The sequence below is a fragment of the Crinia signifera genome, chromosome 19 (assembly GCF_055691185.1).
Source record: "Crinia signifera chromosome 19, ASM5569118v1, whole genome shotgun sequence".
Lineage (NCBI taxonomy): Eukaryota > Metazoa > Chordata > Amphibia > Anura > Myobatrachidae > Crinia > Crinia signifera.
The window spans coordinates 74802913-74826224 of NC_139226.1; the positions used below are offsets into that span (position 1 = coordinate 74802913).

Below are 23312 nucleotides of genomic sequence, written 5' to 3' on the forward strand. Positions count from 1 at the left end.
TCTAAAAAATACGAATGCTAAAATTCGGAATCGTATACATTTCTTTAATAACTTATTTGATGTGTAAAACACATATGTATTTGACATCAAATGGGTACGAATATGACCATTCGTACCCATTTGCTCTTAGAAAATGTACCCCTAGGTGACATAAGGCAATATCTTTCAGGGATTAGTTAATTAATATATTAACGGTCACATATTTACGGGACTGGAATTACTTTTGTTATTGCTAAATATAACATTTAAACATATTAAATACTTCCGTTTTACAGTGTTGGGAATGGAAAATGTTTGTATGTTATTTATAAAATGTAACCTACAGTAAAAAGAATGTAGTAAACAAATTCAGATAACATTTAATAGAAGAAAATTGGATAGGAAAAAAAAAAGAAGTTTGGGCATTTTTCCTGATCAGAAGACAGGATAAACAAATTGTGTGAGCCAGGGTGAATTCAAGTGATGAAAAATACACATGAAAGGCTAATACTCTGTCAGCATGATAAATCTGACAAGAGTTGTTCATACAGGTAAAGGTATGTATAGAAAATGTCCTGGAGGTTTGGATGAAAGGTATGATATTGCTGTTCTGCACACTGCAGTCAGAAGATTCATCAGCAAGGAGCTGAATTAAAATGATGTATTTGGTCTATACTTTGTGAGTGACACTGGGGAGAATCACGTTATGCCATGTCAGTGTCTGTTGCAATCTAGCCTGGTGTAACTTGTCTGATACACCCTTTCCAAGTTCTTTAGGCTTGTCATCATCAGACTGTGTTAATGAGTTCTAGGAGCTGTAAACATGTAACACTGGCATCTGAGATATTTTCTTTTTCTTTTAATTGATTGAAACAGAAGTATATACAGTAATGGACTGTCTGTTCTACTACTAGTTTTATAATGGAGTATATGTGATGTACATTTTATTTACATTCATACAGAGCTGACAGCATTCGAAAATGATCTCTATTGACACTTATTAACAGACACTTGAGTGGTAATTATTAAAGTTACACCCAGTAATATCACTGCACAAAAAAAGGTCCATTCATGCCATGTTCAGGGAATATCAGAATCTTTAGCATTTTTTAATAATTATGTCCAAACTTCCACAGGGAATTAGAATGTTGAAGAGGGATGCAGTCAATTTGCTGGCGGTCGGGATCCCGACACTGGAATCCCGACCGCCGAAATCCCGAAACTTTCTCCCTCCGTGGGTGTCCACGACACCCATAGAGGGAGAATAAAATAGTGTGCCGAGCGTAGCGAGGCACCAGGCCCGCTCCACTCCCCCCCATGTCGGGATTCCGACCGCCGGGATTCCGACCGCCGGCATTACATATCGGATCCTTGTAGAGAGCCTGTGAACCACAGTGTCACTTATGTTATAGTAGCTGGACTTCATAACATGCCTATGAGCCTGATTCTGATTGGTTAAGGTATAAAGGGTCACCAGGGGCGTAACTAGACCTTCGTGGGCAACATTTTGAAAGGGCCCCCCTGCACTCCATGAAAACAGGGGATGGGTGGGAGAAAGGGCGGGGGGGGGGGGGTGTTAGCTGAAGGGAAAGGGATTTAGGTCTCCACCCAAATTCTGGCTTTTTGTAAGTCAAGCTGCAAGTGACATCTTAATTAAATGTAATATTTTTAACCTTGTATTTGTTGAATATTTATGTTAAATATTTATGTGGGTTTTTTATTTGGTATATGTTTCTAATATATACAGAAGTAACCATGTAAATGTTTCCTGCGTTGCAGCATGCTACGCCAGGCTGTGACTATTCACAGCCGGTGATTGCTCCTTTAAATCCTAATGGAGCTATCACCGGCTGCGAATAGTCACAGCCCGGCGCAGTAGCCGGTGTCACAGGAAACATTCACATGGCTACTTCTGTATATATTAGAAACATATATTAAACATATATTTTATATAATATTCTGTAAATAACAATAGCATATTAACAAAACCATATGCTACACTTATTATGGAATAGTAGCCACATGTTGCTCAGCTCACCAGCAGCTGCAGGACTCACTCTGCAGACTTCTGGACATGTTCAGCCTGTCTCTCTCTTCAAAGTAAGCAGGCGCCGGGTTGGACATGCAGCGCTGAGTTCATATACCAAGGCGGCTCCTGGGGCTCTGTCAGATGCAGCAATACACCAGCTCCACTACTTCCCTTGCGGCACCAATCTCTCCACCCAGCATGCTGCTCCGGCTCTGGCCTGGCTCGCCCCGTCCATCGCACTACGCTACCCCAGCTCCTGCATTGCGCACGACTCTCTGTACCCCCGCTGCTCGGTGCACTACTATGACCTGCTCCCGCTCGGCATTCTATTATGTCCTGCTCCCGCTCGGCGCTCTATTATGTCCTGCTCCCACTTGGTGCGATACTCCGGCTCCTGCCCGGAGCGATTCTGCATCTCAGTCAGTACTCTAATACTAATAATAAAAATATACAAAACTGTGCAGGGGATTGCTTGCTGTGCCTCGGGCCCCCCAACCCGCCGGGCCCCATAGCAGCTACATTCCCTGCACCCTCTGTAGTTCCGCCACTGGTGGTAACCCTATGGTCAATAGTGTCTACTTTGTGTCCCAATCTCGGTCAGTAAGAACTCATATTTACCAATAAGATGCTTGCCTAGGCTTGCACTGATGCACGTGTTCAGAGGCTGGGATTGAGTGATCAATCCGTGAAAAGATCTGTATCTTAGACGGATCATCGACACACTTTGAAAATAATAATAATATTTGATAATAATGAAGCATAATTTGTTTTACAATAATTTTTTGCCATTTTTTTAACCTTTTTTTTTTTTTTAAACAGTGAGCTGAACACAGGGCCGGTGCAACGGTGTGGGGCACCCTCCTGCAAACTATAAATTTGCACCCTCCCATACCTTATAATAGAGACAGTGCATGGTTGAGGCTCGCACAATAAAAAAAGGGGTATGTTGTCACGGGATGCAGTTTAAATCCCGGCGGTCGGGATCCCGGCGTTCAAAACCCCGACGCTGGAATACCGAACGCCGGAATCACGACACTTTCTCCCCCGTGGGTGTCCACGACACCTTCGGAGGGAGAATAAATTAGCGTGGCGAGCACAGCGAGCCCGCAAGGGGGGGCGATCCACGTCCCCCCCATTGTCGGAATTTCGGCGTTCGGGATTCCAGCGTCGGGATTTTGAACGGCGGGATCCCGACCGCCGGCTTTTCATGCCGAATCCATTCTCACAAGGAGTGTTTGTACAAATTACGGCACACAGCTGGATAATCTTATTCAAATTACACTGCATGTAGTGTCACTGATTCACATCACACCACACACTAGTTTCCCTTACACACAGTAGTGCCCCTAATATATATATAATGCCAACAGTAATAGTGCCTTTTATATATAATGCCCACAGTAATGCTGCTTATACATAATGCCGCTTACACATAATGACCAGAGTAGTGCAGGTTACACATAGGGGATTATTCTGGTTCACTCGCAAAGGCAAATTCACTGTCTAATGGACAAAACCATGTGCATTGCAGGTGGGGCAGATGTAACATGTGCAGAGAGAGTTAGATTTGGGTGTTATATTGGGGGAAATTTACTAATATGAAAAACCTAAAAAAACCTAAACCTAAAAAAAAATAGTTAAATAAATACACACTGACACAATGAAAAATAAAAGTTTAATACATACATTACACACATACTGATACTTACCTATCTTGATCCCGTAGGTAGGTCCCAGGGTCTTGATCCGGTGCCTTGTCCTGGTTCCGGATCCATGTCGTCATTCTTCAGCATGTCGATCTTCATGTCGGCGCCGGCGTCCGGTCCGGGTCCGAAGAAATCCATGGTGGACCTGTGGAAGGAAATCCTACTCACCCAGGTCCTCCATGGAAGTTCTTCTGGCTTGATCCGATGTAGTCCAGGGCTTCTTCTTCAAGCTGTCGGCGACTCCGGCAGCTCCCCGCTGCGGACTGAGAGGCGCAGAGATGTTTCCTCCTCTGCGCCGCTACTCAGAATGATTTCTGGCCAATCAGGAGCCGACTTTCTTGGCTCCTGATTGGCCGCTAGGCGGCCAATAGAAATCATACTGAGAAGAGGCGGCAGAGATGTTTCATGTTCGGCGCCTCTTCTCAGTATGATTTCTATTGGCCGCCTAGCGGCCAATCAGGAGCCAAGAAAGTCGGCTCCTGATTGGCCAGAAATCATTCTGAGTAGAGGCGCAGAGGAGGAAACATCTCTGCGCCTCTCAGTCCACAGCGGGGAGATGCCGGAGTCGCCAGCAGCTTGAAGAAGATGGAAGAAGATGGAAGAAGCCCTGGACTACTGCGGATCAAGCCTGAAGAACTTCCATGGAGGACCTGGGTGAGTTAGATTTCCTTCCACAGGTCCACCATGGATTTCTTCGGACCCGGACCGGACGCCGACATGAAGATCGACATGCTGAAGAATGACGACATGGATCCGGAACCAGGACAAAGCACCGGATCAAGACCCTGGGACCTACCTATGGGATCAAGATAGGTAAGTATCAGTATGTCTGTAATGTATGTATTAAACTTTTATTTTTCATTGTGTCAGTGTGTATTTATTTAACTATTTTTTTTTACTGTGGAACTACAAGACCCAGCGGGCCCTTTAATGCCCCGCAGGCTGGGACTTGTGGTTCTTCAATTCCCAGCTTGCGGGGGAGGCTTGCTGGGACTCATAGTTCCACAGTTTAAAACAATAGTTTATTTTTTTTACACCAAGAACAGCCCAGTGGCCACCGCACAGGGCCACCGGGGACAGCACAAGGCTTCAGCCTGGTCAGGTAAGTCCTGGAGGGGAGAGACCCCTTTATTGGGGGGGTCCCCACTCCCCCAGGGCCCCTGACCAGGCTGACTGGTCAGAGGGCTGAATGCTTTGGCCGAGGGGACTTGTATAAAAAGTCTCCCCCCGGCTTTGGCATTACCCTGCTGGCTGGTTTGGCCTGGGGCTGGTTCTTAAAATACGGGGGACCCCTAGTCATTTTGTTCCACGTATTTTGGGAACCAGCCCTGGACCTGGAGCCTGGGGCTGGTTGTTAAACGTCGGGGAACCCCTATTTGTCGGGTTCCCTGATTTTTTAATTACCGGTCCGGTTCTTTCAGCCTGGTGCTGGTTATGGCTGTGGGGGGGGACCCCACGCTGTTTTTTTTTAAAAATGTATGTATTTTTCGATTTTTTTACACTAAAGCCTGCACGGATCTGACTGATCCATGCAGGCTTAAAGCAAACACGACAGGACAATCAAGGTGTATTTTTCTGTCGTATTTTCGTGCCTGTTTTACACCAATTAGCAGCCGTATTATCAATATGGCTGCTTAGTAAATCAGGAACCACCATTCTTTTGAATGGTGTGGTGATTCCTGTCATATTCTATCGATGGTGTAGACATTGGTATTTGTAAATACAAATACGAATATCCCATCTTTAGGAATACGAATTGCTGTATTTTTGGGATAGTAAATCCCGAAAATACAAATGTGTAAAAAATAGGTGTATTTCTGCCTATGAAAACACCTATTTTTTACGAATTCATATTAGTAAATTTCCCCCATTGTTTCTGTGCAGGGTAAATACTGGCTGCTTTATTTTTACAGTGCAATATAGATATCAGTTTGTCCATATTTGCCTTTGCGAGTGAAGCAGAAAACTCCCATAATGTCCACAGAAGCGCCACCTTACACAATGCGTAGTTGCGCTGTCACAATGCCCCATACACATAATGCACAAAGTAGTGACACTTACACATAATGCCCATAGTGTCTCATACACATAATGCCCAGAGTAGCGCACTTGTATAATGTACAGAGTAGTGCCCCATATACATAATGCCCAGAGTAGAGATGGTTACACATAATGCCCAGATTAGTGCCCATACACATAACGCCCCTGTGTCATGGTCCAATTCAGTTTGTGCTGCGCCGACCAAGCAGTGAAGGGAGGGATTGCTAGGCACATAAAATTGCCTTGTAATTACATGTAATTATGTATGTAATGTATGTGCTGGATCGATACCCCAGGGATCGCCAGCAATGAGTAGTCTGGGGGGTGGGCTTAACAGTGCATACTGCATAGATGTTTATGGTGATTCCCAGCTGCAGCGCCTGATGCTCTCAGCGCTGGCGATCCCTGGGGGATCGACCCAGCACATATATTACATACATCATTAGTGTTCACTCTAGAAATTTTTTAGGGCAGGGTGCTGACCACGGTGAGGGCACATTTATTCAATCGTGAGGGCACATTTTTTCAGTCAGGAAGGCACATTTTTATTTAAAAGGGCAAGTATCCTGAAAGCTGGCATTCACATTATACCACACACACCGTAATGCCCTTTTCACTCTATATTACACACCATAATGCCCATTACACATTATCCCACACACCATAATGCCCATTACACATTATACCACACACCATAATGCTTATCACATATTCCACGTAAGTGCCACTTTTCCTAAAGTACATGCTCCTTGCCAGGGGTTACACAAGGCTGGATTTAAATGTCATACCGCCACTAGGCAGCACATTTGGGGGGGGGGGGGGGCGCATGACACCATGCCCAGCCCGCCACTAGATATATAGAATAGACGCTTTCAGTCACCGTGGCAGAGCTGAGGCGGGGACTGTCACAGCGGCTATGGAGACTGCAGGGCTGAGGGGTTTCTGCCACGCTCAGCAGCGTACACTGTGGGCGGTATTCAATGAGCCAGAATCGCCAAGTTTTATGGCGATTCTGTGTTTTTATCGTGGCTGACGGCGATTTTATGAGCTGTATAAGCGAATCACCCTATTCAACGTCGTCTATTCGCCGCTGACGACTGGTGAATGAAGCACCAATCGCCAAATGTGTTTCTCTTCAAATCGCCGGTATTTGTCTATAGGAATTTTCATGGGGATTCGCCGGTAGTCGACGGGAATCACCCATGAATCGCCAAAAGTGTATTCAATGTGAAGTTGGCGATTCTTATTTCTTGTTTCATATCGCCGTTCCTCACCGAGTGTCCCTCGTCATCTTTTTATGGTGATCTTTTTTAGGAACCTGTGAAATAATTGGTTTTAAGTGCTTAATTTCACTCTGCAAGTGTAATATAATATTATTTGCTGCCCTTGTGTGATGTGATGGTCGTAGAAGTGCTATACAAATATATATTTAATTTTTTCTGGTATTTTTTTTTTACTCCCACAACGCACTGTTCTTACCCATGGTGCACCTCACTTACCCATGATTCTCCTCCCCACCTCACTCCTTCGTTTGGCCTTTGAGGAGATTACACAGCTTTTGCAGTCTGCTGTATTGGAAACGTTTTTGTAGGGTAATTTGCGTTTTTTTGCATTTCACTGCAATTTCTTTAACACTGACTACAGTAATGGAGCTGTTCAGGGATACTATTGTTGTTTTCATGCTGAATGCCAGTGTGGAGGAGGAGGTAGATATGATGGAACATGACACTAGTATTCCGGCGATAGCTCCATTAGGTGAGTCGGTGCGGGTTTCAGTCCCACGTCCACGCCACTTTCGTACTAGTCGTGAACTGGGTGATCTCACCGAGGCGGAGGTGATTTCTAATTATCGCCTTTCGTCTGCGGCAATCCATATGCTGTACGATCTCATGGAGCCAGACCTGGTAGCACGGAAACGGGGCAATCACGCACTCACCGGTTTCCAGAAACTGTTGGGTGCGTTGCATTTTTTTGCGTCGGGCACATTCCAGCCCACTTTAAGCCAAACATGCGGTTATTCACAGCCAACCCTCTCCCGCTGTATAGCACAGGTCATAAAGGCATTCCGCAAATTAACGACCCAGTATATTAAATTTCCTGATCAAGACAGCGAATGGAATGAGATCAAATTTGGCTTTTTCTCAAAATGGAAGTTTCCCAGTGTTTTGGGCGCGATCGACTGCACCCATGTGGCGTTTAAACCACCGCGTTCATCAGAGGAATGTTTTCGCAACCGAAAACACTTCCACTCGATGAACGTTCAGGTGGTTTGCGACCACCAAATGAAAATAACCAACCTCCTTGTGGGTTTTCCTGGGTCGGCCCACGACTCGTTCATTCTAAGCCAGTCCGCCCTATATGCCGATTTCGAGCACGGCCGAATGCCGGACGGCTGGCTGTTAGGTAAGTAGTATGTTTTTTTTTGGCTGTGGGGGGGGGGTTTTGATTTGTCTTGAAATCCAGACTTTGTTAATAATGTAATATTTTTTTTTTTGGTTTTCCATAGGTGATGCGGGTTATCCCAATAAGGACTGGCTCCTGACCCCATTATCTGATCCTGTGGGCGAAGCTGCTGAAAGGTACCAAAGGGCTCACACGACAGCGAGGGCAGTAATTGAGCGAACCTTCGGTGTCCTTAAAAGCCGGTTTAGATGTTTAGACATGACCGGCGGAGCCCTTTTATACTCACCGGCAAAGGTTTGCGGCATAATTAATGCTTGTTGTATTTTACACAACATTTGCATTGCAAACCGTTTGCCGGTGACCGTGGATGCTGCGGTTTTCCGGCATGGGGACCTTTCAACAGCTTTGCTCGCCGGTATGAATGAACGAGTGGATGCGAGAGCTCGACTCATCCGGTCATATTTTGCCCAATGTGAGTATTTGTAGTCCAAAGTTTGTGGCTTGTTTGATTAGTTATATGATATTTAACACTTTTCATTAATTTATGTTTTCTAGAGTTCCGTTTGGGCACGTTAGTGTTTTGGCCTGTTGCCGTTGTTCCTTCGGTTTTCTACGGTTCTTTGTTTGCCGCTGTTGTTGCGTGGCTGCTATCCCAAGGCTACGTTTCAGTTATCCCGTGAGTAGCGCTCCGCCTGTGGGAAGGAGGGGAGGGTTTGGGCCCTGTGAGGTGTCACTAACCCCTTTTTATTTTCCGCAGCCTATTCCTGCTTAATACTTTCTGGAGGGCCCTACAAGCAGCTGGATCCTGTGTGCAGCGGATGAACCCCTGATGTGTGAGGGCTGCTGGCAGGTGTGGGTGCGTGATGCCTTTCCCATGGGCTACAGTGCAGTTACCCGGTGAGTATCGCTCCAGCTGGGGGAAGGAGGGGAGGGTTTGGGCCCTGTGAGGTATCACTAACCCCTTTTTATTTTCCGCAGCCTATTCCTGCTTGATAATTTCTGGAGGGACCTACAAGCAGCTGGATCCTGTGTGCAGCGGATGAACCCCTGATGTGTGAGGGCTGCTGGCAGGTGTGTGTGCGTGATGCCTTTCCCATGGGCTACTGTGCAGTTACCCGGTGAGTATCGCTCCCCCTGGGGGAAGGAGGGGAGGGTTTGGGCCCTGTGAGGTGTCACTAACCCCTTTTTATTTTCCGCAGCCTATTCCTGCTTGATAATTTCTGGAGGGACCTACAAGCAGCGGGATCCTGTGTGCAGCGGATGAACCCCTGATGTGTGAGGGCTGCTGGCAGGTGTGGGTGCGTGATGCCTTTCCCATGGGCTACTGTGCAGTTACCCGGTGAGTATCGCTCCAGCTGGGGGAAGGAGGGGAGGGTTTGGGCCCTGTGAGGTGTCACTAACCCCTTTTTATTTTCCGCAGCCTATTCCTGCTTGATAATTTCTGGAGGGACCTACAAGCAGCGGGATCCTGTGTGCAGCGGATGAACCCCTGATGTGTGAGGGCTGCTGGCAGGTGTGGGTGCGTGATGCCTTTCCCATGGGCTACTGTGCAGTTACCCGGTGAGTATCGCTCCAGCTGGGGGAAGGAGGGGAGGGTTTGGGCCCTGTGAGGTGTCACTAACCCCTTTTTATTTTCCGCAGCCTATTCCTGCTTGATAATTTCTGGAGGGACCTACAAGCAGCGGGATCCTGTGTGCAGCGGATGAACCCCTGATGTGTGAGGGCTGCTGGCAGGTGTGGGTGCGTGATGCCTTTCCCATGGGCTACTGTGCAGTTACCCGGTGAGTATCGCTCCCCCTGGGGGAAGGAGGGGAGGGTTTGGGCCCTGTGAGGTGTCACTAACCCCTTTTTATTTTCCGCAGCCTATTCCTGCTTGATAATTTCTGGAGGGACCTACAAGCAGCTGGATCCTGTGTGCAGCGGATGAACCCCTGATGTGTGAGGGCTGCTGGCAGGTGTGTGTGCGTGATGCCTTTCCCATGGGCTACTGTGCAGTTACCCGGTGAGTATCGCTCCAGCTGGGGGAAGGAGGGGAGGGTTTGGGCCCTGTGAGGTGTCACTAACCCCTTTTTATTTTCCGCAGCCTAGTCCTGCTTAATACTTTCTGGAGGGCCCTACAAGCAGCTGGATCCTGTGTGCAGCGGATGAACCCCTGATGTGTGAGGGCTGCTGGCAGGTGTGGGTGCGTGATGCCTTTCCCATGGGCTACAGTGCAGTTACCCGGTGAGTATCGCTCCAGCTGGGGGAAGGAGGGGAGGGTTTGGGCCCTGTGAGGTATCACTAACCCCTTTTTATTTTCCGCAGCCTATTCCTGCTTGATAATTTCTGGAGGGACCTACAAGCAGCTGGATCCTGTGTGCAGCGGATGAACCCCTGATGTGTGAGGGCTGCTGGCAGGTGTGTGTGCGTGATGCCTTTCCCATGGGCTACTGTGCAGTTACCCGGTGAGTATCGCTCCCCCTGGGGGAAGGAGGGGAGGGTTTGGGCCCTGTGAGGTGTCACTAACCCCTTTTTATTTTCCGAAGCCTATTCCTGCTTGATAATTTCTGGAGGGACCTACAAGCAGCGGGATCCTGTGTGCAGCGGATGAACCCCTGATGTGTGAGGGCTGCTGGCAGGTGTGGGTGCGTGATGCCTTTCCCATGGGCTACTGTGCAGTTACCCGGTGAGTATCGCTCCAGCTGGGGGAAGGAGGGGAGGGTTTGGGCCCTGTGAGGTGTCACTAACCCCTTTTTATTTTCCGCAGCCTATTCCTGCTTGATAATTTCTGGAGGGACCTACAAGCAGCGGGATCCTGTGTGCAGCGGATGAACCCCTGATGTGTGAGGGCTGCTGGCAGGTGTGGGTGCGTGATGCCTTTCCCATGGGCTACTGTGCAGTTACCCGGTGAGTATCGCTCCCCCTGGGGGAAGGAGGGGAGGGTTTGGGCCCTGTGAGGTGTCACTAACCCCTTTTTATTTTCCGCAGCCTATTCCTGCTTGATAATTTCTGGAGGGACCTACAAGCAGCGGGATCCTGTGTGCAGCGGATGAACCCCTGATGTGTGAGGGCTGCTGGCAGGTGTGGGTGCGTGATGCCTTTCCCATGGGCTACTGTGCAGTTACCCGGTGAGTATCGCTCCAGCTGGGGGAAGGAGGGGAGGGTTTGGGCCCTGTGAGGTGTCACTAACCCCTTTTTATTTTCCGCAGCCTATTCCTGCTTGATAATTTCTGGAGGGACCTACAAGCAGCGGGATCCTGTGTGCAGCGGATGAACCCCTGATGTGTGAGGGCTGCTGGCAGGTGTGGGTGCGTGATGCCTTTCCCATGGGCTACTGTGCAGTTACCCGGTGAGTATCGCTCCAGCTGGGGGAAGGAGGGGAGGGTTTGGGCCCTGTGAGGTGTCACTAACCCCTTTTTATTTTCCGCAGCCTATTCCTGCTTGATAATTTCTGGAGGGACCTACAAGCAGCGGGATCCTGTGTGCAGCGGATGAACCCCTGATGTGTGAGGGCTGCTGGCAGGTGTGGGTGCGTGATGCCTTTCCCATGGGCTACTGTGCAGTTACCCGGTGAGTATCGCTCCCCCTGGGGGAAGGAGGGGAGGGTTTGGGCCCTGTGAGGTGTCACTAACCCCTTTTTATTTTCCGCAGCCTATTCCTGCTTGATAATTTCTGGAGGGACCTACAAGCAGCTGGATCCTGTGTGCAGCGGATGAACCCCTGATGTGTGAGGGCTGCTGGCAGGTGTGTGTGCGTGATGCCTTTCCCATGGGCTACTGTGCAGTTACCCGGTGAGTATCGCTCCAGCTGGGGGAAGGAGGGGAGGGTTTGGGCCCTGTGAGGTGTCACTAACCCCTTTTTATTTTCCGCAGCCTATTCCTGCTTAATACTTTCTGGAGGGCCCTACAAGCAGCTGGATCCTGTGTGCAGCGGATGAACCCCTGATGTGTGAGGGCTGCTGGCAGGTGTGGGTGCGTGATGCCTTTCCCATGGGCTACAGTGCAGTTACCCGGTGAGTATCGCTCCAGCTGGGGGAAGGAGGGGAGGGTTTGGGCCCTGTGAGGTATCACTAACCCCTTTTTATTTTCCGCAGCCTATTCCTGCTTGATAATTTCTGGAGGGACCTACAAGCAGCTGGATCCTGTGTGCAGCGGATGAACCCCTGATGTGTGAGGGCTGCTGGCAGGTGTGTGTGCGTGATGCCTTTCCCATGGGCTACTGTGCAGTTACCCGGTGAGTATCGCTCCCCCTGGGGGAAGGAGGGGAGGGTTTGGGCCCTGTGAGGTGTCACTAACCCCTTTTTATTTTCCGAAGCCTATTCCTGCTTGATAATTTCTGGAGGGACCTACAAGCAGCGGGATCCTGTGTGCAGCGGATGAACCCCTGATGTGTGAGGGCTGCTGGCAGGTGTGGGTGCGTGATGCCTTTCCCATGGGCTACTGTGCAGTTACCCGGTGAGTATCGCTCCAGCTGGGGGAAGGAGGGGAGGGTTTGGGCCCTGTGAGGTGTCACTAACCCCTTTTTATTTTCCGCAGCCTATTCCTGCTTGATAATTTCTGGAGGGACCTACAAGCAGCTGGATCCTGTGTGCAGCGGATGAACCCCTGATGTGTGAGGGCTGCTGGCAGGTGTGTGTGCGTGATGCCTTTCCCATGGGCTACTGTGCAGTTACCCGGTGAGTATCGCTCCAGCTGGGGGAAGGAGGGGAGGGTTTGGGCCCTGTGAGGTGTCACTAACCCCTTTTTATTTTCCGCAGCCTATTCCTGCTTGATAATTTCTGGAGGGACCTACAAGCAGCTGGATCCTGTGTGCAGCGGATGAACCCCTGATGTGTGAGGGCTGCTGGCAGGTGTGTGTGCGTGATGCCTTTCCCATGGGCTACTGTGCAGTTACCCGGTGAGTATCGCTCCCCCTGGGGGAAGGAGGGGAGGGTTTGGGCCCTGTGAGGTGTCACTAACCCCTTTTTATTTTCCGCAGCCTATTCCTGCTTGATAATTTCTGGAGGGACCTACAAGCAGCGGGATCCTGTGTGCAGCGGATGAACCCCTGATGTGTGAGGGCTGCTGGCAGGTGTGGGTGCGTGATGCCTTTCCCATGGGCTACTGTGCAGTTACCCGGTGAGTATCGCTCCCCCTGGGGGAAGGAGGGGAGGGTTTGGGCCCTGTGAGGTGTCACTAACCCCTTTTTATTTTCCGCAGCCTATTCCTGCTTGATAATTTCTGGAGGGACCTACAAGCAGCGGGATCCTGTGTGCAGCGGATGAACCCCTGATGTGTGAGGGCTGCTGGCAGGTGTGGGTGCGTGATGCCTTTCCCATGGGCTACTGTGCAGTTACCCGGTGAGTATCGCTCCCCCTGGGGGAAGGAGGGGAGGGTTTGGGCCCTGTGAGGTGTCACTAACCCCTTTTTATTTTCCGCAGCCTATTCCTGCTTAATACTTTCTGGAGGGCCCTACAAGCAGCTGGATCCTGTGTGCAGCGGATGAACCCCTGATGTGTGAGGGCTGCTGGCAGGTGTGTGTGCGTGATGCCTTTCCCATGGGCTACTGTGCAGTTACCCGGTGAGTATCGCTCCAGCTGGGGGAAGGAGGGGAGGGTTTGGGCCCTGTGAGGTGTCACTAACCCCTTTTTATTTTCCGCAGCCTATTCCTGCTTGATAATTTCTGGAGGGACCTACAAGCAGCTGGATCCTGTGTGCAGCGGATGAACCCCTGATGTGTGAGGGCTGCTGGCAGGTGTGGGTGCGTGATGCCTTTCCCATGGGCTACTGTGCAGTTACCCGGTGAGTATCGCTCCCCCTGGGGGAAGGAGGGGAGGGTTTGGGCCCTGTGAGGTGTCACTAACCCCTTTTTATTTTCCGCAGCCTATTTCTGCTTGATAATTTCTGGAGGGACCTACAAACAGCTGGATTTGCAGTTTCTTTTGCTGGTCTCTGGACGGGGAAGTCTCCAGCGGGTGAACCCCTAAAGTGAAAATGACCTGCCGGACCATAGGCTGTACCTGTCATGTGCGAGCACATTCATTAAAACCAAATCTGGGGTGAGTATGGAACTACGTGGGGGACTGGTGGTGGGAGGCTATAGGAGGACTGGTGGTGGGAGGCTATAGGAGACAGTCACCGATCATTAACCCCTTCTTTCTTCTTTGCAGTTTCTTTTGCTGGTCTCTGGACGGGGAAGTCTCCAGCGGGTGAACCCCTAAAGTGAAAATGACCTGCCGGACCATAGGCTGTACCTGTCATGTGCGAGCACATTCATTAAAACCAAATCTGGGGTGAGTATGGAACTACGTGGGGGACTGGTGGTGGGAGGCTATAGGAGACAGTCACCGATCATTAACCCCTTCTTTCTTCTTTGCAGTTTCTTTTGCTGGTCTCTGGACGGGGAAGTCTCCAGCGGGTGAACCCCTAAAGTGAAAATGACCTGCCGGACCATAGGCTGTACCTGTCATGTGCGAGCACATTCATTAAAACCAAATCTGGGGTGAGTATGGAACTACGTGGGGGACTGGTGGTGGGAGGCTATAGGAGACAGTCACCGATCATTAACCCCTTCTTTCTTCTTTGCAGTTTCTTTTGCTGGTCTCTGGACGGGGAAGTCTCCAGCGGGTGAACCCCTAAAGTGAAAATGACCTGCCGGACCATAGGCTGTACCTGTCATGTGCGAGCACATTCATTAAAACCAAATCTGGGGTGAGTATGGAACTACGTGGGGGACTGGTGGTGGGAGGCTATAGGAGACAGTCACCGATCATTAACCCCTTCTTTCTTCTTTGCAGTTTCTTTTGCTGGTCTCTGGACGGGGAAGTCTCCAGCGGGTGAACCCCTAAAGTGAAAATGACCTGCCGGACCATAGGCTGTACCTGTCATGTGCGAGCACATTCATTAAAACCAAATCTGGGGTGAGTATGGAACTACGTGGGGGACTGGTGGTGGGAGGCTATAGGAGACAGTCACCGATCATTAACCCCTTCTTTCTTCTTTGCAGTTTCTTTTGCTGGTCTCTGGACGGGGAAGTCTCCAGCGGGTGAACCCCTAAAGTGAAAATGACCTGCCGGACCATAGGCTGTACCTGTCATGTGCGAGCACATTCATTAAAACCAAATCTGGGGTGAGTATGGAACTACGTGGGGGACTGGTGGTGGGAGGCTATAGGAGACAGTCACCGATCATTAACCCCTTCTTTCTTCTTTGCAGTTTCTTTTGCTGGTCTCTGGACGGGGAAGTCTCCAGCGGGTGAACCCCTAAAGTGAAAATGACCTGCCGGACCATAGGCTGTACCTGTCATGTGCGAGCACATTCATTAAAACCAAATCTGGGGTGAGTATGGAACTACGTGGGGGACTGGTGGTGGGAGGCTATAGGAGACAGTCACCGATCATTAACCCCTTCTTTCTTCTTTGCAGTTTCTTTTGCTGGTCTCTGGACGGGGAAGTCTCCAGCGGGTGAACCCCTAAAGTGAAAATGACCTGCCGGACCATAGGCTGTACCTGTCATGTGCGAGCACATTCATTAAAACCAAATCTGGGGTGAGTATGGAACTACGTGGGGGACTGGTGGTGGGAGGCTATAGGAGACAGTCACCGATCATTAACCCCTTCTTTCTTCTTTGCAGTTTCTTTTGCTGGTCTCTGGACGGGGAAGTCTCCAGCGGGTGAACCCCTAAAGTGAAAATGACCTGCCGGACCATAGGCTGTACCTGTCATGTGCGAGCACATTCATTAAAACCAAATCTGGGGTGAGTATGGAACTACGTGGGGGACTGGTGGTGGGAGGCTATAGGAGACAGTCACCGATCATTAACCCCTTCTTTCTTCTTTGCAGTTTCTTTTGCTGGTCTCTGGACGGGGAAGTCTCCAGCGGGTGAACCCCTAAAGTGAAAATGACCTGCCGGACCATAGGCTGTACCTGTCATGTGCGAGCACATTCATTAAAACCAAATCTGGGGTGAGTATGGAACTACGTGGGGGACTGGTGGTGGGAGGCTATAGGAGACAGTCACCGATCATTAACCCCTTCTTTCTTCTTTGCAGTTTCTTTTGCTGGTCTCTGGACGGGGAAGTCTCCAGCGGGTGAACCCCTAAAGTGAAAATGACCTGCCGGACCATAGGCTGTACCTGTCATGTGCGTGCAAGGTGTTAAGTAATGTTGTTTCTCATCAATAAATTTTACATGTTTATTCACCTCTCGTCCATGAATCCAGTTCATGTCAAATGGAATATAGCTAGCTTGAGTTTGTGTTTGATTTTGGTAGAGTTTTTAAACTATTGAAAAAAGTGATAAATCAATCAATTATATGGTCAAATCTAAGTTATCTAAGCTATGGGAACACTCTCCCAAAATCATTTGCTTTCTGAAACTATCACCCTGTAATAGGCCCAGAAATTCGCTTTTTGGATCAATCACTACTGTTATGAGATGGCGGGGATTGCTCCAAATATTTCACTGAGACACCTTTAGAAATCTATTTAGGTGTATTTGGCAAGAATGACATATTTAAGGAAAAGCATAGAAATAGGAGTATCAGTGAAATATAAACCCAAAAAGTACTTGGTCTAAACCGGCACCAATCTGGAAACTCCTAGCTTGTATGCATGTAAAACACAAAAAAAAACCTTAATATTTATCTGACACTGACCCTTTATCATTTTTTGCAGTCGTTTCAAAAGAAAATGGTTCACAACTGAAAAATGGAATAATACTCATCTGATACCTTTTTAATAACATTCAGAAGCAAGAAAGCAGTCAATATATTTGAAAAACTTTATTTAACTTTTTTTCACATGTTAAATTCCGAAATAAATTAATACCATGGTAAAGACTTTCCCGGTGTCAATTCTTAATCCTTACCGTCGGTATAACCTGCAAAAAAGGAGAGCAAATTTTGGAAATTGGTATCAAAAACCTATTTGGGAAAAGATGCGAGTTGCAAGCTGTGGGCACCGGATGCAGAGTAAGCGTTGTGGTAACGCACAAGCCAGCCACACTTCAAATGCGCCTGGTCTGTGCGTTAGCACAAGGGACAAGATGCGAGTTGCAAGCTGTGGGCACCGGATGCAGAGTAAGCGTTGTGGTAACGCACAAGCCAGCCACACTTCAAATGCGCCTGGTCTGGGCGTTAGCACAAGGGACAAGATGCGAGTTGCAAGCTGTGGGCACCGGATGCAGAGTAAGCGTTGTGGTAACGCACAAGCCAGCCACACTTCAAATGCGCCTGGTCTGGGCGTTAGCACAAGGGACAAGATGCGAGTTGCAAGCTGTGGGCACCGGATGCAGAGTAAGCGTTGTGGTAACGCACAAGCCAGCCACACTTCAAATGCGCCTGGTCTGTGCGTTAGCACAAGGGACAAGATGCGAGTTGCAAGCTGTGGGCACCGGATGCAGAGTAAGCGTTGTGGTAACGCACAAGCCAGCCACACTTCAAATGCGCCTGGTCTGGGCGTTAGCACAAGGGACAAGATGCGAGTTGCAAGCTGTGGGCACCGGATGCAGAGTAAGCGTTGTGGTAACGCACAAGCCAGCCACACTTCAAATGCGCCTGGTCTGTGCGTTAGCACAAGGGACAAGATGCGAGTTGCAAGCTGTGGGCACCGGATGCAGAGTAAGCGTTGTGGTAACGCACAAGCCAGCCACACTTCAAATGCGCCTGGTCTGTGCGTTAGCACAAGGGACAAGATGCGAGTTGCAAGCTGTGGGCACCGGATGCAGAGTAAGCGTTGTGGTAACGCACAAGCCAGCCACACTTCAAATGCGCCTGGTCTGTGCGTTAGCACAAGGGACAAGATGCGAGTTGCAAGCTGTGGGCACCGGATGCAGAGTAAGCGTTGTGGTAACGCACAAGCCAGCCACACTTCAAATGCGCCTGGTCTGTGCGTTAGCACAAGGGACAAGATGCGAGTTGCAAGCTGTGGGCACCGGATGCAGAGTAAGCGTTGTGGTAACGCACAAGCCAGCCACACTTCAAATGCGCCTGGTCTGGGCGTTAGCACAAGGGACAAGATGCGAGTTGCAAGCTGTGGGCACCGGATGCAGAGTAAGCGTTGTGGTAACGCACAAGCCAGCCACACTTCAAATGCGCCTGGTCTGGGCGTTAGCACAAGGGACAAGATTTGGGGACAAGATAGATTAGAGGGTGCACTTGGGTATTACTCACCAATAGGTATGTAGCTTTGGCATTCTCCCCGTTTTGGATTTTAGGAGTTGAAAATCAATTTCCAATGCACTGCCCCTGAAAAATTGAAAAAAAAAAAATGGTGTTTGCACTGGGTGTAATTTTGATAAATATGAACAAATGTTTTAAAGGTTGCATTGCAAGGGTAGAAATGTGGGATCAGATTGCTCTTTTTATGGCCCATTATTACATCCACCATATGTAAGGAGCTTTCATCATTTCCCAACAATTATCAATGCATGCACGCGCATGCATTGCATAACTGTTACGCCCAACTCCTTAGTGAACACAGCTGTAGGAAAAATTTGCAAGGGTTAAATAATCATAAGAAAAGACAAACTGAAAGTTGGAGAAAAGAAAGCTTTCTATATTAACATAAAAACAAACAACATGTAAAATAAATGGAAATATACGACCGTGTTCACTGTGCAGGGTCCTCCTCCGCCGGTCCCGGCCTTTGGGCGGTTGAAGCTCGAGCAGGAGATGTGCGATGTGGTGGCGTCCTTGGTCTTTGGCTGGAGGGTGGAGGAGGTGGATACATTCCAGCGTAGCCTTGGTATGCCTGAGAAGATCCAGCCCACGATGTTTGGAGATGCGCAGGCTCCTGATGCCGACTTGATGAAGATGGTGGCATCCACGGTGAAGGGGTGGCTCTCGCTGGTTGTCCCACGTTGTCCGGATTGTATCTCTGCTGCAGGGAACTGGCGATCATCATGCAGCTTGCCGCAATTTGTGTCTGGCAGGTGGAAATTTGTCTCAGGGTCTCCTGTTGACACGCTGCATTCTCAACCAACTTGTAGATCCCGGTCATCATCACCTGGTTATCCTCTCGACGTCGGCGTTCGGATTCCACCCAGTCTTCATGCCGTCTTCGCTCTATTTCGGCCCAATCCTCCTGGCGTCTTCGCTCGATGTCGGACATCGTTGTGGCCAGTGTTTCAAGATGCTTCTCCATGGCTGTCATCCTCTGCTCCATCATGATCCGGTACTGGTTCTGGTGATCTTCTATTTCAGACGCCAATTGCCGGACTCTATGGACGCGCGTTGGAGCCTGTTCTCTCTGGATGTCCTCCACGAGCTGCATTCCGGCTATAAAAAAAAAGGACAAGATAAATAAATTTTATCCATTTCACACAATGTAATCTTTAAAAAAAAAAAAAAAACCACAGGGTTACAAACAAATGGCAAAAGCTTACAATCCATCAGTGGTGGTCTGGTGGGATCCACCTCCTCCTCATCTTCAGACGCTTCCTCGATGTCCTGGATGGAATGATGATAACTTGGAAGCTGATGGGCCAATCCTCCACTTGCTGTAGATCCTTCTTCACCCAGTGGGGTTTGCAAGCTGCTGTCTTCAAATCCTCGAGAGGTGTCTTCTGTTTGAATGGACGATTCAAACTGACTGATCGAGTACAGATCCAGGGTGATGGTCTCTTCCTGTGTTGACTGTTCTTCAGCCGGTTGGCTTACATGGGTGTCTTCTGTCCGATCTTCAGCAACGACAACTGTTGAAATGAAAATATACATTTTAGAACCTTGCAAAATAATGTTAGAGAGAGCAAAGTAGTACAAATAATTACCCTGCTCCTGAGTTTGCGAAGGTTCTGTTTCTGCTGGTGTTGTCTTTCGTCTTCTTCGTTGCGCAGGTGGAATTTGCGCTTCGATAGCGTTCAACACTTCTGCTCTGCGGACATTGGACTCCACAGAGCCTGGAACACCTTCCACCATGATTGGATTCATGTGTTCCTGGATGGCTCGTTCCCACGGCTGCCATGAAACTTGTAATGGTGGTCCGCCTCCAGTCCCAATTAGATGTTGCCTGACTTGGCCCATCTTCCGTTTTGTGTGCCGTCGACAATCATTGTATCGTTTGTGGCATTTGTCGATCGACCTGACGTTGCCACTCACTGCTGTAATCTAAGATGCAAAAAATCACATTATAAACAATCAAATAATGCACTTTTTTAAATGGATTTATTTTAATAAAAAAAAAGCAATGAACCTTCTCTGCAATCGAGGCCCATATTCTTTTACGCTCTCTACCGCTCGTTTCCTGTCTTCTTTGTCCACACAGTTGGTCATAGAACTTGTGGACCATTTCAACCAGCACGTTGCTTTCTGCAGTAGTGAACGGGATGCTCTCTTCTTCTCCCTCGGCAAGTTGGTCTAGAGGAACCTTTTTTTTCCTGCCAGGTTTCTTTCTCGCTACGGGTGGTTGGACCCCAGAACCACTGGGTTGTTCGTCCAGTGTTCTGTCTGTAGCCTTTAAAAAACAAACAGTGTCAGCAAAATTACACAAAAAGATTTAGCATATATTAAACATTAACCTCATGATGTATTAAGTATTTGGCCACGCCCCTTTCCGTCATATGTTGTTCGCCTGCATCTTTCTGCGTTGCAGCAAAGAGCACTGCAAAATGCCGGCGATAACCGGAAATTATCACGGACTGTATTCATATCAGAGCTGGGAACCCCAGACTGCTATATATAGGGGACATCACAGGGCTGTATGTCGGACAATAATAGGATGTTATACTGAATAATCCAAACAGGTTATTCAATTAGGATGAGTATGTGTGCTACTGGAGGGAAATATTCCCTCATGTTATGTAAATGGCTGTACTATGTTCCCTAAGCTTTGTATACTGTAGCCCATACTGCTACATAGGCATATGAAGGCAAGAAGAGCGTTTTTTGAACACAAGAGAAACTGGGAGGATAAGCGTTGCCCGTGGTTACGTCACTGCCTCCTGGTTATGTAGTTAGTAAACTGTGATGGTAGCATGAATAAGGGATTTGCTACAATGAAGTTAAATATGGCAGTCTTCCCGAATGCTTAATACCTAAAGAATATAACTGTATATCTATGGTCCGGTTAGAAGCGACCAAATGCTTAGATTACAATCTGTTTAGTTTGTGTATATTTTTTGGTTCTGGGATCAATGGGCCTCTTTATATATCATGCAACCGCACCCAGCATAGGAAGGGTTAAAAATTCCAGAGGCTGGTGGAGAGGGCTGCCTTTGGGATTTAAGTGGGTGTTTGCAGGTAGAGAGAGGCAGAGAAGTGTCCGAGCGTCAGCGCCGGGAGTTGTGGACTAGCGTGTCCTGGCCATCTGATGTTAATCTGAAGGATAACATGGTAAGGTTCTGATAACGTGAATAATACTGATGACCTTTCTGTATATAATGTATATAGACTTTAAATGCTGATTTAACATGTAAAACCCGTGTGTAAAATAAAGGTAATACTTTGGTATCTTTGCTATTGTTTATTCCTGTGCAATCTTTGGAACTAGGAGTGACCCTGGGACTCTGCGTGAGGCTTAAGTCGCGCTGCGCTGCGCTGCTACATGATCCCGGGATCTTCACACTGGTTGCCAAGGGGGGGGGGGGGGTCAGCAGAGTAGGTGAGCAGGCTATCAACGCGGCGGGGTGGGACTGGACCAGCTGACACGCTGATCTAAGTCAAATTTGCATCATCCTTTACCCTGCCACCCTGACAGTGCGCAGATCTACTCTGCTGAGAGCGGCTGTTACAGCATCCTATCCTGTCCCCACCCCCCCCCCCCCCCCCCCCCCACTGCTCTGAACAGCAGAGCGGACTTAGGATGCAGAGTTTGAAAAGTTAACCTGCTCTCATGCAGGGTTCGTGATGCGCAGCAGCAGCAAAATATATAAAACCTACAGTCATCGGCGTCCGGTGGCCACTGTTTAATGGGTCCCGGCGCCCACTTTTAGGGTAAAATACGCGCTAGTGAGTTGTTGCGAAACCTGTCTATTCATCAAGTTTTAAAGAAGTTACCTGTGTCCTTCTCCTTTTAGTTGTTTGTCTTGATTGAGGTGGTCCTTCTCGATCTCCATGCTCCATGTCGTCCTGCACCGGCCGGCCAGGGTTACTTGTGGAAATCCTATCACCATCTTCCTCCCTTGTAGTCATCTCCACTGGACTCGTCTCACCTGAAATAGAAAGAAGAGGGGAAAGGGGTTCCACGATCCTTGTCCGATGAGACATTCCTGTGAAATATAAACACAGATAAAGCAAACTTTACATTTTTGTACCTTTACTGTGCAATTAACCTACCTTAAGAAAATTTTGAGAAAATGACACTGAGGGGCCAGGCAAACCCAAGTGGGGTGCAAGGTGCAGGCATGCTTGTCAGGGATGCTGGGGTGTAGTGGGGGGGATCCCGACATGCTATGCTCGTGACCCAGGGCCCCCATTTTAAAATGGCTGCAGGTTTTTTTTTTTCCTTTTTTTTTTTGGCTGCAGTCATTTTAAAATGGGGACTCACGACCACGCCCAAAGCATGAAGGGCACCCACCACAACACTCCAGCACCCCAAACAAGCATGCATCAGGGCCGCACATGCCACCCACACATGATCCACAGTAAAAAAAACCCCAAACAGGCAATTTTGTGAAAATGACACTGAGGGGCCAGGCAAACCCAAGTGGGGTGCAAGGTGCAGGCATGCTTGTCAGGGATGCTGGGGTGTAGTGGGGGGGATCCCGACATGCTATGCTCGTGACCCAGGGCCCCCATTTTAAAATGGCTGCAGGTTTTTTTTTTTCCTTTTTTTTTTTGGCTGCAGTCATTTTAAAATGGGGACTCACGACCACGCCCAAAGCATGAAGGGCACCCACCACAACACTCCAGCACCCCAAACAAGCATGCATCAGGGCCGCACATGCCACCCACACATGATCCACACGCAAAAAAACCCCAAACAGGCAATTTTGTGAAAATGACACTGAGGGGCCAGGCAAACCCAAGTGGGGTGCAAGGTGCAGGCATGCTTGTCAGGGATGCTGGGGTGTAGTGGGGGGGATCCCGACATGCTATGCTCGTGACCCAGGGCCCCCATTTTAAAATGGCTGCAGGTTTTTTTTTTTCCTTTTTTTTTTTGGCTGCAGTCATTTTAAAATGGGGACTCACGACCACGCCCAAAGCATGAAGGGCACCCACCACAACACTCCAGCACCCCAAACAAGCATGCATCAGGGCCG

The 23312-nt window shown here is 48.8% G+C and overlaps 1 protein-coding gene and 3 long non-coding RNA genes across 5 annotated transcripts; 3 read left to right on the top strand and 1 right to left on the bottom strand.

The window, feature by feature from the left end:
- The first annotated feature begins 8117 nt into the window (after window positions 1–8117).
- LOC146041877 (uncharacterized) lies at window positions 8118–9014 on the top strand. 2 transcript variants are annotated; one of them, XR_014463646.1, is made up of 4 exons: window positions 8118–8157; window positions 8261–8629; window positions 8713–8833; window positions 8915–9014. It is a non-coding gene; the product is annotated as an uncharacterized LOC146041877 (long non-coding RNA). The 2 variants fall into 2 exon arrangements; XR_014463645.1 differs by lacking the exon at window positions 8118–8157 and having other exon boundaries at window positions 8183–8629.
- A 4104-nt stretch (window positions 9015–13118) lies between these two features.
- Window positions 13119–13648, top strand: LOC146041878 (uncharacterized). Its single transcript, XR_014463648.1, has 3 exons — window positions 13119–13253; window positions 13335–13474; window positions 13556–13648. It is a non-coding gene; the product is annotated as an uncharacterized LOC146041878 (long non-coding RNA).
- A 2575-nt stretch (window positions 13649–16223) lies between these two features.
- Window positions 16224–16954, top strand: LOC146042668 (uncharacterized). Its single transcript, XR_014463968.1, has 2 exons — window positions 16224–16267; window positions 16790–16954. It is a non-coding gene; the product is annotated as an uncharacterized LOC146042668 (long non-coding RNA).
- Window positions 16955–18189: 1235 nt separating this feature from the next.
- Window positions 18190–19899, bottom strand: LOC146042667 (uncharacterized). The gene is made up of 3 exons (XM_083162786.1): window positions 19884–19899; window positions 19500–19808; window positions 18190–19392 (listed from the first exon to the last, which is right to left on the bottom strand). Exons 2-3 carry the CDS (start codon window positions 19504–19506, stop codon window positions 18725–18727), a joined length of 675 nt encoding a protein of 224 aa, XP_083018912.1. The 5' UTR covers window positions 19507–19808; window positions 19884–19899; the 3' UTR covers window positions 18190–18724.
- Window positions 19900–23312: the final 3413 nt, after the last annotated feature.